At 41.0% G+C, this 12659-nt stretch overlaps 1 protein-coding gene across 5 annotated transcripts in view; it reads left to right on the forward strand.

Annotated features, from left to right (window-relative positions):
• Positions 1-12659, forward strand: part of abl1 (c-abl oncogene 1, non-receptor tyrosine kinase) — a 31486-nt gene that overhangs the window by 6176 nt on the left and 12651 nt on the right. For 2 of the 5 annotated variants that reach the window (XM_075456037.1, XM_075456038.1), the window contains exon 1: positions 10991-11779. The exons of the other annotated variants lie outside the window; for them this stretch is intronic. In XM_075456037.1, coding sequence (XP_075312152.1) covers positions 11695-11779 — 85 coding nt within the window. In that variant the 5' untranslated portion in view covers positions 10991-11694. Of the gene's footprint in view, positions 1-10990; positions 11780-12659 lie in introns of those variants that run through there. 5 annotated transcript variants of the gene reach the window in all.

The following is a 12659-nucleotide window of genomic DNA, read 5'->3' on the forward strand; positions in this document are numbered from 1 at the left end:
AGTTGGTTTCCATTTCCTTGCAAGCGCTGGCACAGGAAAGGGGACAGCTGTAGCAGATTCAAAGATGAAGAATTAAAAAAAGGATTTACCCTTTTATAACTCACGATAGCATCATCTGACTTTAATATTTAAACTGCAAAAACAAATGTGCTAAATTTGACAGCTAGATCTGTTTATTGGGCACTGTGTTGAATTAGAATACACTGCATTTGTTAGCAAATACAGTATTCATTCACAAGTCGTAGACAGTTTTAAGAGCTTGTCTGTTCCTGGTTATTTTTTTCCCCCTTGCATTCTGTTTCACTTTTTAGTGTTCAGAGGATAGCTTGGAACGATCAAAAAACCGTGGACAATATCAGTTTGGCAAGTACACATAGTGCTACCACACAGCCCGGTGTCATTGAGGCCCAAGGGGACGTTGTTCCATGTTTTCTGGTTTGTATGCAGTGCTTACTATAACGATGCATATACGTTACCCAAAGCTAAAAAAAAAAAAAAAAGAAGATACATGCATGTTTTAGTATTTCTGTCTTGTTAACTCATTTCTTCAGTGACCCTTTGCATTTATCATTCACCAACCCCCATGCACATCATGTATTATGTACAAAGAAAAGTAATAAGCAGCTTAGCCTCAGGTAGCAATGGAGAAGTCTGTAAGCGTCCTTACTTTCGCAAATATATTCTGCCTAATTTGGCATTTTACCACACTTCAGTTGCACGTAATGAGCCTGTTTATCGTTATTGTGGCGGTGCGTCGTGCTGCTCACTTTGGTATTCTGGATGCGATTCTGACTCGAACATTTACAGCTGGATTTTAGGTGTTGTCGTGCTTGAAAACGTAGCGTTTGTCAAGGTTTTTCCTTTGTTGCAGCTTCCTGACCGCTGTAACCCCGAGCAGTACAGATCAAGAGGATGTGAAGGTCCTTATCCCTCACTGATTTAAAAAAATTTTTTTTAATGTCATTTGTGAATGACTTGGAAGTTTCAAAGTTTGTGAGATTGTCACCTATATTGGTAGACTGTTGAAACTCAGCCATTCTTTAATTAATTACAGCTGCATGTATCATTCTTGGTTAGAACAAGACACACAAGGGAAAGCTTACACTTTTAATATGCAATAAACACGAGTTGTAACTATTCCTGTCACACGTAAAGCGACATCGTAGGCCCTGACAATAGCTGCTCATCATGTCAGTTTCCCTAGTCAGTCGGGACAAAGAATCTGACAAAAGAGGGAGCATTTTTATCACAGTTTGCCATATTTCTAAAGCAAATGCATTCCTGATATCTTTCTCCAGTGGAACTGAGACATTTTCGTTAATACATGCTTTCTATAAAGTCCTTTTTTAATGCTCTTTCTTTCCTGGCAAAGCCTGAAGTTCAACCTATTCCCTGTTAATGTTCATATGCCAGCCAGACCCGTTTGGTGACAGAAAATTCACAGACCTTTGGCATGTCGCTGCTTGCATGTATAGACGCCAGTTTGGGCACAACAGGGCTTCTCTTCTTACTCATGGGCTTCATCCCACGCCTTTTTCTATATTTGGTGCTTGAAGGTAGACCTGGCAGAACGTCGGGTATTGTTTAGGAACAATAAATTCTGGGGACTAAGGAAAATGATACCCCATTTTTACATGTGTGTATTTACTCCTCTGTATTTAGGGTCATAACGGGATGCCCTCAGTCGTGTCATTGGCTCCAGGAAGAACAGCTGACGTCCCAGACGTGCAGACATAAGAACATTTGAGACGTCGGACATTTGATCAGGAGAAACTGTACTGTTGGTTGGTTTTAAAGAGGGAAAAATTGGAGGAAATGAAGATTCATACCATTTTTATGGTATGAAAGATATTTTACTTTGACCTTCTAAACTTTTTAGGGTAGAGAGTAGACGGTCGGACCTTTCCCTCTGTGTGTGCGTTTAATGCAGCAGCTGCGGTCAGTGTATCTTCGGTACGTGAATCCAATTCTCTTTTAGTCAGTTACTGGCTCTTTTTGGCTGGAACTCGAGGAATCTATATAGTCTAGACACCAAATCTCCTCCCATGATCCCTGTGGGTTCTGAAGATAGGAGGAGGGGGGTCGTCTTGTGTGTGTGTGTGTGTGTGTGTGTGTGTGTGTGTGTGTGTGTATGCACACATCCACATACATACCCACAGAGCAGGCGCCTCATAGTAATGTTCATTCAGGCCAGCTGTTAGGCCCCCGGTGGCTGAGCCCTCATTGTGGCTCACCATGTCTCCACATTAACGGACACACTCAGATTCTGTGAAATTCTCATCTAACTGTCGTCTCACTTATTTCATCTCTTCACCCTGTAAATATAATACTAGTTAGGTGGTCTGTTTCAGTCCGTGTGCATCTTTTTTGCGGTCCGTCGACTTTGTTTGGATATGTAGTCCTCGTGGTGCCCAGAGATTTGGTTAAGATCAAGATTTGGCTCAATGCAGTGTTTTTGTAAGGGTGGCTGCATATGCTGTTGAGTTTGTGTTTCACACCTTTGTCCCTGGCTGCATGGCAAATTGCAGCTGAATTAGTAGCTGCTTTTCCTTCTCATCAAGCCATGACCACCTGGAAGATGCTCCACTCTATTGTCATGCTAGCTGAAACAGCTGTGTTTTTAAAAAAATAAGAGAGTCAGTTCTTCTTCCCTCTTGTTATCTCTTGCAGTCCAGTTTCACATTAGCACTGTTGGCAAGTGCTGCTGCATAAAAGTTGAAGAAGACTGTGAAATGTGCAGTATTTCATCAGCTGCAATCAATAATGACAGAATGTAGCTATTCACAAATAAAGTGTGGAAGCACTTTTTATGGTTTAAGACGAGTCTTAATGAGAGAGCTCATTTCAGCATTACAGTTAATTGATAAGCAGCATTATGATACATTTGTAATGCGTACATTTAAGTCTATATAAAGATGTTTTTAACCTTTTAAACAGTTCCATAAAAATTTTTTAAGTGTATTGGAGACATCAGTGTAAATAGTGCTTGGAATCTGCATTGGACTACCTGTAATCTCAGAAAGGCTGGATTAGATGGCACATGTATTGTACAAAGAAGACTGGAGAAACCAATCCTGAATAAGTGGAGGGTGGGGGTTTACAGCCAATTTGTACGACCTGACATGTTCTGTTAGCATGAAATGAAAAATTATGTAAGCTTGAACGTCCTACCCAAACAGGGTAAACTAAACTGAAGTGGATTCAATTTATTTTTTTATTTTTTTTCAAGAGGTAGCTTTGCAAGATTGAACCCTTTGGGGTTAAGGATAAAGCCTGTCCCAACCATTTATCTGGAAGAGAGCAAATAAACATGTCCGTAAACTATCATCTTTTTGTTTTTGGTATTTTCTGTCTGTTCTGATCTCCAGTGTAATTCCTGCACTGCTGTGCATTTCTTATATTGATATAAGCGACAGTGGGTGAGTACATTACCGTTCTGATACTTCCACTTGCATGCGAACTTGCAAGATTTTGCCTTTTGTTGGAGAATTATTCAAACGTGTACGGTTAAATGAAACCAGAATTAGTCCGTAGCGGAGACGGGACGAGCAGTTTCATCTGCTGTTCGGTGAAGCTGCGGTGGGACCGTTTGAGCATTTCCATAGATCCCTCATTCACTAAATGAAGAAAAAGGTGTAGAGTTTTATCTTTTCATACTGCCCGTTCAAGTGGTATTGGTGAGTCTTAATTGGTGGTTGAAGTTGATGTGCTGCCAATACTTTTCTGGGGTAATCACGGATCCACATCGGAGTGTATGTGTTTGAAGGAGGGCAAGCTGCGTAGCGCACCGTACTTACCCGCAATGCTGAATCGAAGACATTCCCTTGGTATTTGCAATCGCCCACCAAGACTGTGCTGATCCACCTTTATGTTTTACATCAATTACCAAAATGGGAACAGAAGTGCCTTAAAGCACCACTGCATGAAAAGAGCTCGTGGCTCAGAATGCACTATATAAGGGCTAAAGCATTTCAGCGGAGTTTTGTTTTTCACCTGTGAGCTCTCTCTACTGTAGAAAGTTCAAATGTGTTCAGGGGGAAAAAAAGCCTGTCGTGTAACTGAGTTATCCAGTCAGTATGAGCATATCATTTAGGGGTTCCTGCCAAAGCCTCTTCATTCTCTGCCTCTTGAGGCAGTCCACAGTGCTTCCCAGGGAATCACATGTGTTTGTGTATGATCTGTTGCAACAGATGTGTGTTGAGTAATATTGCCTATTTTGCACAGAGTAAGTGAGAGAAAGTTAAACTCGGCGCAAGCTGCTGCAGTGCAGAGAAGTATGTGACCTCTTGTGCATTCCTCTCTCAAATAACTGGTGCAATCCCCTTCCTCCCTTTGTCCTTTCTCTCTTTTTCTTCTTTTTCTTGCTGTCATTAAAGTTTTTGTTTTCACGATTGGATTATGTTTTAACAAACATTTTTTTGCAGCACAGAGAACAAAAGCACAGTGTTACAACCATTAACAAAACACCAGAAACTTTTAGACATTTGAGATTAAAAATCAAAGCGTTTAGCTGCCATCTACCGCCGGCGGTTCCAGGCCCTCTCCGTGCTCTCGCTTGCCGTCATGGTATTAAGGTTTGATCAAAATCATCAACTATTCTGACTGATTTCTGTGAGGTTTATCTAAAATATGACAGTTACAATGTTTCCAGAGAAGCGCTGTGCTCAGATTCTTTGATTCACACTTGTAGCTGGACTGCAAATGCTGCTTTATATAAATACTGAATGCAAGCTCAGTGAATAACTTATCGTAGTTCTTACTTACACATTAAATGATGAGACAGATTTAATTTGATCTTTTAAGCTGTTTTCTGTTCTATTCTATTCTATAGTCTAAAATGCTACTGTAATCATCGACTGGAATAGGAGAAAAAAAAGAAATCACAACCGTGCAAATAAGAGCTTCGACCAAAGCTGTTTTCCGTGTACTGGGGACACAGTGTTTTGCGCAGAACAATTGAAAGTGTATGCTTGTTGCTTTAGCTTTTGAGTCGCTGACTAAATTTAGCTGAATTCAGTTTACCATCTGAAACGTACGTTATGGAAACGCAGGCTTGTGATTGAGCAGTTTCTAACAAGATCATAATTATTTACCGACACGTTAAGATAATAATTATTTACCGACACGTTAAGATCGTAATTATCTACCGACACGTTTGTGCTTTTTGATATTTTGTGGAGCCGAGTTTCCGTTAGATTGCGCAGACCTTTCTGGGCTTCTTTTAAGGTCACTTATGTTATCGTCATAGTCTCAAAGAGGAACCAGTGATCATTTTCTGCACTTCCCTCTGACAGTCTCACATAGACACACACAGAACCACCAAGTTGAGTGAGGAATGCAGCTTAGGAGCTTGTCGCCACCTGGTTCCATGCACACACATATGCATGCCCACAGAAAAAGAAAAAAAACTCCCCCCCTCCTCCCCGCTCCATGCCCAAGCAGGCAGCCGCAGCTCCAGACACAGCTGTTGTTTTCTCTGCAGACAACCTGTTACCTTGGATGCCAAAAAGCCAGAGATGGGATCAGATGGTACAGCCTTTTTGTAGAAATCCTCTGTCCTCTGTATTTTTATTTTTTTTCTCTTACGACTACAGTTCGGTATTTCTGCAACATATTTCAGATTTAATTTCTATCTATCAGGAATAACAAAATCCCGTTCACATAGGCATCGTCTGGCCAGTTTTGTTGTTGTCCGTTTTTCGCTTAGCAGCCCAGTTTTTACTTTACTGCTGTGCTGTCATGTCTCTTTGTGTTGCATTTAAGCTCCTCATCGCAGCAGTGTAAGGGGATAAGAGGGGGCCTGTAATGCTTGCTGCATCTGGATCCACTTAAACACTAAGAGAAGCCCAAGCAGCTCCACCGCTGCAGCTAAACGGTCTCATAGCCAGAGTAGCTCTCCTCCGTAGCTGTTACTGTTTTTACTCCAGTGGGCATTCAGACAAATGGGGTCTTTCCCCAGGCATCTTGATAATGTCTCAAATCCAACTACTAACAGAGCATTTATCACCACCGTTGCAAACCTCCGTACTCGTACGTTCTCTTAAAGGCTTTATTCCGCAGCTTCCCTTTTCCCTACTGAAAGAGCTCGGCTCTCCCCGTTTGCAAAAATAAAACCGAAAACTTTGTGCACACATGAACTCGCAGGTTGCTACAGTAATATACAGCGTCTGGCTTCTTTTCTGTCCTCTTAGTTTTTCCACGGACATTTTGAGTAAAGGACACAGAGCAAAGCATTTCAGACCTGACAAGAGATGAATATTTGTGTTTACTTGACTTTTCTGTATTTTTACCGAAGAGTGAAATTTTAACTGAGCGAGAATCCATAGATTTCAGTCCTCTGTGGGTTTGCAGGTCTTTGGTACATTTTTCTGGCAAGACAGACTATCATATGTAGAAATAAGAGAAGCTTTTGCATAGTCACCTAGTTTCTGTCTCCATTATGATGATAAAATGGTTCCTCCAGTCGTTTTCCAAAAGCTGGGCTCCCTTGGTGTTAGCTTAATGTGCTAGTAGCCTAAGATGTCTATGTTAAAGATGGCTGTAAAGCTGAGCAGTGTGTGTACTTTCAATGGGACAACCTAAACAAAAAGACTGTGTGTGAGCAGATTCAAAAGAATGCACGTAAATTTGATCGTAAATTAAGTTTAATGACCTCTTAGCCAGTTTGTCTGTTTTTAATTGAAGGGTTGTTGTACACAAAACCGATTTGAAGGCCCCCTGCTGTGTCTGCTCACGCTGCTAGCATCTGGACAAACAAAATAGCACTTGAACTCACCGCAAAGACGACATCCAACTGTCAGCCAGGACTTGCAGTCTACGCCTGCGTAATACGTTACACGATAAAAGAAAGACTGAGGAGTGTGCAGATTTTTAAGAAGGGGAAACAAAATCCGAAACATAGCAGTGTGCGTTATGTGTGCGTTTCAGTGACCGAGCCGGTTTGTCTCTCTAATCATGATAATCTGTTGGTCTTCAGTTTCGCTCCACATGAGGAGAGACTGTGTGTGCCATGTTAAATTGGCCGTTTGCTTTGCGACTCCTTTTGCGTGCACTTATTTACTCACTGAACAGTCTGGTGCGTTACACACAGCAAATGCAGGTAGGACAGGCGTTCAGTGATGCTCCAGACATGTCTACCTGCAGATGTTGGCTGCAATCATGATAATCTGTTGGTCTTTAAACACAAAGATAAATTGGTGTCAGGAAATCCCAGAGTCTTTTCGCTGTGATTGGTTTTATTTGCCTCAGTAAGCTTATGTATGTACTTGTTTGTTTAGTTTCACAGAACCTTTTTCATACATCACGTTCAAGTCGGGCCTGATACGCCTTCAGGATTCATGACACAATTCCAGGTGGCGATATTCAGCTCGTAGGTATCAGGCTAATTCTGGTTTACCTATTTTGTCATGAAACCAAAAAAACTGACAAACAATTTAACTGGAGGCAAATTGCTTCCAATGTTTAGCAGTGAAAGGGACAGTTTTGCAGCTTTGCACATTTTGTAAGAGCTCTATGCTTTACTGTTTTTACAAAAAGATGTTGTTCCTTGTGGTTATTCATTCATCTTTTTCTTTGTATCGAGTTCTTCTGTTATTTTGGGGTCAAAGTGCGGGACAATAACCCTGATGCATGTGCAAAGTAATTCAGAAGTAATTCGACCTCCAGCCATATTATCTGTTTTTTTCCTTCTTTTCTTTAATACTTAAGTGTCATGTAATTGTACTGAGTGTGTGTCAACTTTGGTATGTTATTGCCACCACAGGCTGATGCTACAACTTTAACCTTGAACTCAAAGAGCGACTGTTTTGTTCTTAAGTGTCCATTCTCCCTGTGGACTGTTCGGAGTGGAGAATTATGTGGAAATCTAAGCCCCTTAACCTCATCTGCTGGTCTGCACGCCTCAGACACTCTGGCTGCATTCTCCAGAGGGCCCTGAGTAAACAGCCACATGTGCAAACACATCCACACAGCACATGCATAATACCTGGTTCCGAAGTGTCTGATATTTAGCTACACTTTAAGCTCATTTAGGCCCAAGAATAAAATGATGAGCTACGTGCTGCAGTACAAAATCACTATTAGGAATGTACACAGCTTTGTGCCACCCTTTTCGACTCTGTAATTAGAAAGCTTGCTTGGTTCAAAAGTGTAATAACTCTCTTGTTCCGTAACATGGATGGAGAGGATTTATGCCAAGTGTTGGCTGCCCTCATCTTCTTACGCTGTCAGAGAGTGGGGTTATATTTGTGTGTGTGTGTACCCTTGTGCATGAGGTGGGAGTACAAGTCAAACAGTCCTCAATGACGTACCTCTGCCTTCATTAAAATGTTCACGGCATACTGTGTAAGATGCGGGTAGAAAAATGGTGTTGCGTGGTATCGTAATAATAGTTAGAAGAAGGAAAATGTCGTACCGCTCATTGCAGCCCAGTTTTACCTATTGCGTCAGTGTACTTTGATCTGTAATAGGAGAGCTTGGTAATACAGTTTGTCCTCTGCATGAAGTTTTGGAGAAAGAAGTCATGAAAGCGGGAGGGGGGGTACATCAGAAACAAAGCACCAAAAACCCTCTCGTGGGTGGATGTACGTCAGCTAACTGTTAACATACTAGGTCCACATTATAAAACGCAAGCAATTCTCCTATGAGCTCATTTCCAAACAATGCTTCATGCTTCTCCATCTGCAACCTTTTTTCCTCTTGCCTCCATTTTATTTATTTTTTTATAGCCCCTTTCCTCCTGCCTTTATCCTCTCATCTCCGCAACACTCTGTTACTGCGGTAAGTTAATAGGCCTCATTCAGAGTTTGAGGAAGCCTGCATTTCTTCTTAATTGGTGTTTGGGGTGGTGCATGCAAGAAAGACAAATGTTTGCCATTGCTGCACTACAGCAATGATGTTGAGGCTTAGTGCCACGTGAGTTGATGGTCAGCGTATTGAGGTTTCTACTGAAAAAAAGCCAGTTGGATTGGGGGAGGTTGAAAGATGCAATTTGCTTTTGTATCAATGCTAATATAGATGTGGTGTGCATGAAATAATTGGGACTTTGTGGACACACACCCAGTTTTGTTCATACTGCTATTAAGGTTACTCGCTAATTAAGCTACAGTCCACTATCAATTAGGAATTCTTGAAGAGTGGGAAATGTCAAGTGTCTCCTTACACGGAGCATCCATGTTGCCTTTCCTCTGCTCATCAACTTGTTTGTGTGTGCTACCTTTTGACTGGAAGGTTGGCGGAGCAGGCGCATGGTTCCTCATTTTTTTTGTACTAAAGATGGACCGCCACGAAGGGGCCCTTTGTGGACCCTCATTGACTGGTGGACATGATGAAATTTATGTTACACGGGCCATGCGCTCAAGCAAGGGCAGAAACCATGAATTGGCTTTGAGGGCAGTTCGTGTTTGCATTCTGGCACATTTAACATCCTTCTTGAATTTAACAGTCACCTGTGATTATGAGCCAGATGAATACCTTCTATTTCAAATGAAATTGACCTGAATTTTTTTTTTTTTACAGAGCCCCTGTCACCAAATACTAGAAGTTTGCACATAAATATCTATTACAGATTCAGACAAATGATTCAATTCATCAGCTGCTCACGATGAGTGTCTTTTTCTTCATGATTCAATCCATAAACCCATATTTTTTTAATATCTTTCTGCATCTTTTTTTTCTTTTTTTTACATATTCAGGCTTAATAATGCTTTTTTGTTCCTCAGGACCATCAATTCCACATGTAAAGTTGCTCATAAACCCAGGCAATTATTTAACTTTATGGTAATTTTTTTTTTTTTACCTCTGAAGGTTTGAATTTGAATTTAATTTTTTACTGAGATATTTGTTTGTTTTTTTTCGTTTTTTTTCTCATCTTTGTCTCCGTCATTGATATGAATTTAACAGTGAGTGTATTATTTTTGGCTCAGTAGTAGAAGGCACGGTTTCTGTCAGTTAGCTGTGTCGCAGCGCTGATTTCAATTACAAACTGAAAGCCGCCATTAAAAGCTGTTTAAGTCACTGTAATTTGAATACTTTTTATACAGGAGGGAATTTAGCCACTTGCTAACTGGAAATTCCAGTGTCAACGGTCAACTAGTTCACCATTTTGGCATTCTTACGGTGTTATGTTGTCATCAAGCCTGCTTCCCAATAGTATGCAATCGCCCATTGACGGGACCTCTTATCGCTGAAGTCAAACTCACACCCACACATACACACACTCTTAGGTGTTTGTCATTTATATGAAAATATTTGCCAGAGAATAGTCAGTGATCGCAGCTGCTCCTGTGACTAACTAAAGTGGTTTCAGGGTAATGACGGTCGATAAGCTTTTTAGGCCATGTGGCAATTCTAAAAAAGCATATCAGTAGCCTGCAGTAAAACCGAAAGCACACTTCAGATATGAGTAACTTATCATTTACAGAGGCAGAAGTGTGTGAGTGATGTTGTCGATGGCTTTCTAACATTTCCTCAGTTCCTTTTTATGTTATCTTGTAATTATTAGTGAGAGATTTGAGCAGAATATGAGCAGATGATGAAGAAAAATGTGTTTTTTGAAAGCCTGGATTATTTGTTAGCTTTAGATATGTTCTTACCAGGGAACAAATAAATCATTTGATTTACACACATTTCTCTAAATGCCGCAACATTTCAGCTCTTTTTTTTTTTTTTTTTTTTGATCGATTCCAGTCATTCCTATTAGAGATTCCCACAGGGGAAATGACTGGCAACCCCGGCAAAGTTTACACTCTCCACTCTGTTGATTTAGAGCTTAAGCCTTGCCTTTCACAAGCCATTCCCGTTTCCAGAACTGATTCCTCAACCTGTAAACATTACAGACTGGATAAAGAGAGAAAAACCATTGCCGAGGAGAGAGAAAGGCAGAAAGACAGTGAGGGGGGAGGGGGTTAAAAAGTTGGAGGAGGAGCATCTTGTAAACATCTCATGACTTCAGTAGAGGAAGAGGAAAAATCTTTCAGAACCATACTAAATCCGAAGCCAGAGATCTAATTTGAGAACTTTGGAGCTTTTATCTGACATGTTGGTTTGAATTTTGGATACGAGTGAGGTTTTGCTTGTATTCTTCTCTGAGAGTGTGTCTGTGGTAGCGGCCTCTACCTCTGGCTTTTGGTGGTGGGAGGGCTCAGCTGATGTCATTGAGTGCAGCAGGCTGAGCTTGAAAGAGGCCCTTTGTTGGCAGCTGAAGCACGAGTAGTCCCTGTGCCTCAGATACACACTCGCACTGTCGACAGAAGAGAGGAATGGCACCGCTCAGACTGCTCTAATGCCTACTCAACTGACACATCTACGACTATAGCAGCATTTTGGACCAAATCTGCCCTGTTGGATTGTTGTTTGACCTCTTAAAAGTGGAGTTAACTGAAAGTCCTGAGGTGAAAGGGCGAAAAAAATGGAGACGCTCACAAGAAGAAGTTGGTAGACTTTGCCGGACAGCACACTCTTTCAGTTTTGAAAGGAAGGAAAAGAAAAGGAGGATTTACAGCAGCTGGAAAGACCTGGGAAAAGCAAATCTCTATACTTTTTTGGCTTGGTCCCGTAACCCCTTTTGTTAGCATATATATTTTTTTTGTTGAAGACCTTTTTTAGATTTTTTGTTGGACACATGTAGATAAGAAACCTTTAAGGGGCATCTGATTTGAACAAGCAACATTTTCAGCGGGAAAGCAAATAAAGCAAATGAAAATGTTGGAGATATGCCTGAAATTGGTGGGGTGTAAATCTAAGAAAGGTCTCTCGTCATCCTCCAGCTGTTACTTGGAAGGTAAGGATAATTCATGACTCCATTAGCTTTGTCGCTTAGCTTGGCTCTTAATTTCACAGTTAATTCAAAAGGAGAAATGTCAGAAATAGAGGGGGAAGGTTTAGGGCAAATGTGAGCAAAGGGAGAAGGATAAAATGTTAGGCACCACTGCGTTTTGTCTCAACAATGACTTCTGAGCTGTGGAAACTAAAGAATGGGGAGGGGAAAGCAGAGAGTAAGCACAGGGGAGGGGGAAGGAGGCCAGACACACTGGCTGGCTGCAGAGGAAAAAATGGGGGGGAAAAAAAGACGAAGAGAAGAGAATACAAGGAAATCTGACTCCCTGCCATGTCCCACTTAACTCTTGTTTATGAGGAGAGGGGATCTGATCTCAGTCTGCACTCTCCTTTTCACTTATCTGCCATGTTCCATTACCTTAATCTTGTTCACTGTGTCCATGAATTAATTTAAAGAATAATGTAAACCTACATGATGTTGCTTATTCCTAGCATCATTTGCAATGGATTTGTACCTGATATGTGGAACTAAAAGTTTAGCATGAAAAAAAAAAGCTATGCCTTCCTTCATCTTATATTAAGCTTATTAGTCGTGCTTTCTGAGATCATTGATTTGCCAAAGAGTAAAACCACATGATCTAATGGAGATAGAAGTTCTGGTACACGCCCTATTGAAGAAGATAATGGTAATTTATAATTCTGACCACATTGTACAAAGAACAGCAACCCAATTAGCCTCTGATAAGGAGGCCTTGGTTTTATTTTGCTTGCAAACTGCTTGACATTGTTGGCATAATTATAATCAATGGATAGCAGAAGGAGCAGCAGAGGGCTTATAGTCTAAATTATGAAAATTGTGTTTCTTCCATATTTAGTCGCCTTAT

Source organism: Odontesthes bonariensis, chromosome 22, assembly GCF_027942865.1.
Source record: "Odontesthes bonariensis isolate fOdoBon6 chromosome 22, fOdoBon6.hap1, whole genome shotgun sequence".
Classification (NCBI taxonomy): Eukaryota; Metazoa; Chordata; class Actinopteri; order Atheriniformes; family Atherinopsidae; genus Odontesthes; species Odontesthes bonariensis.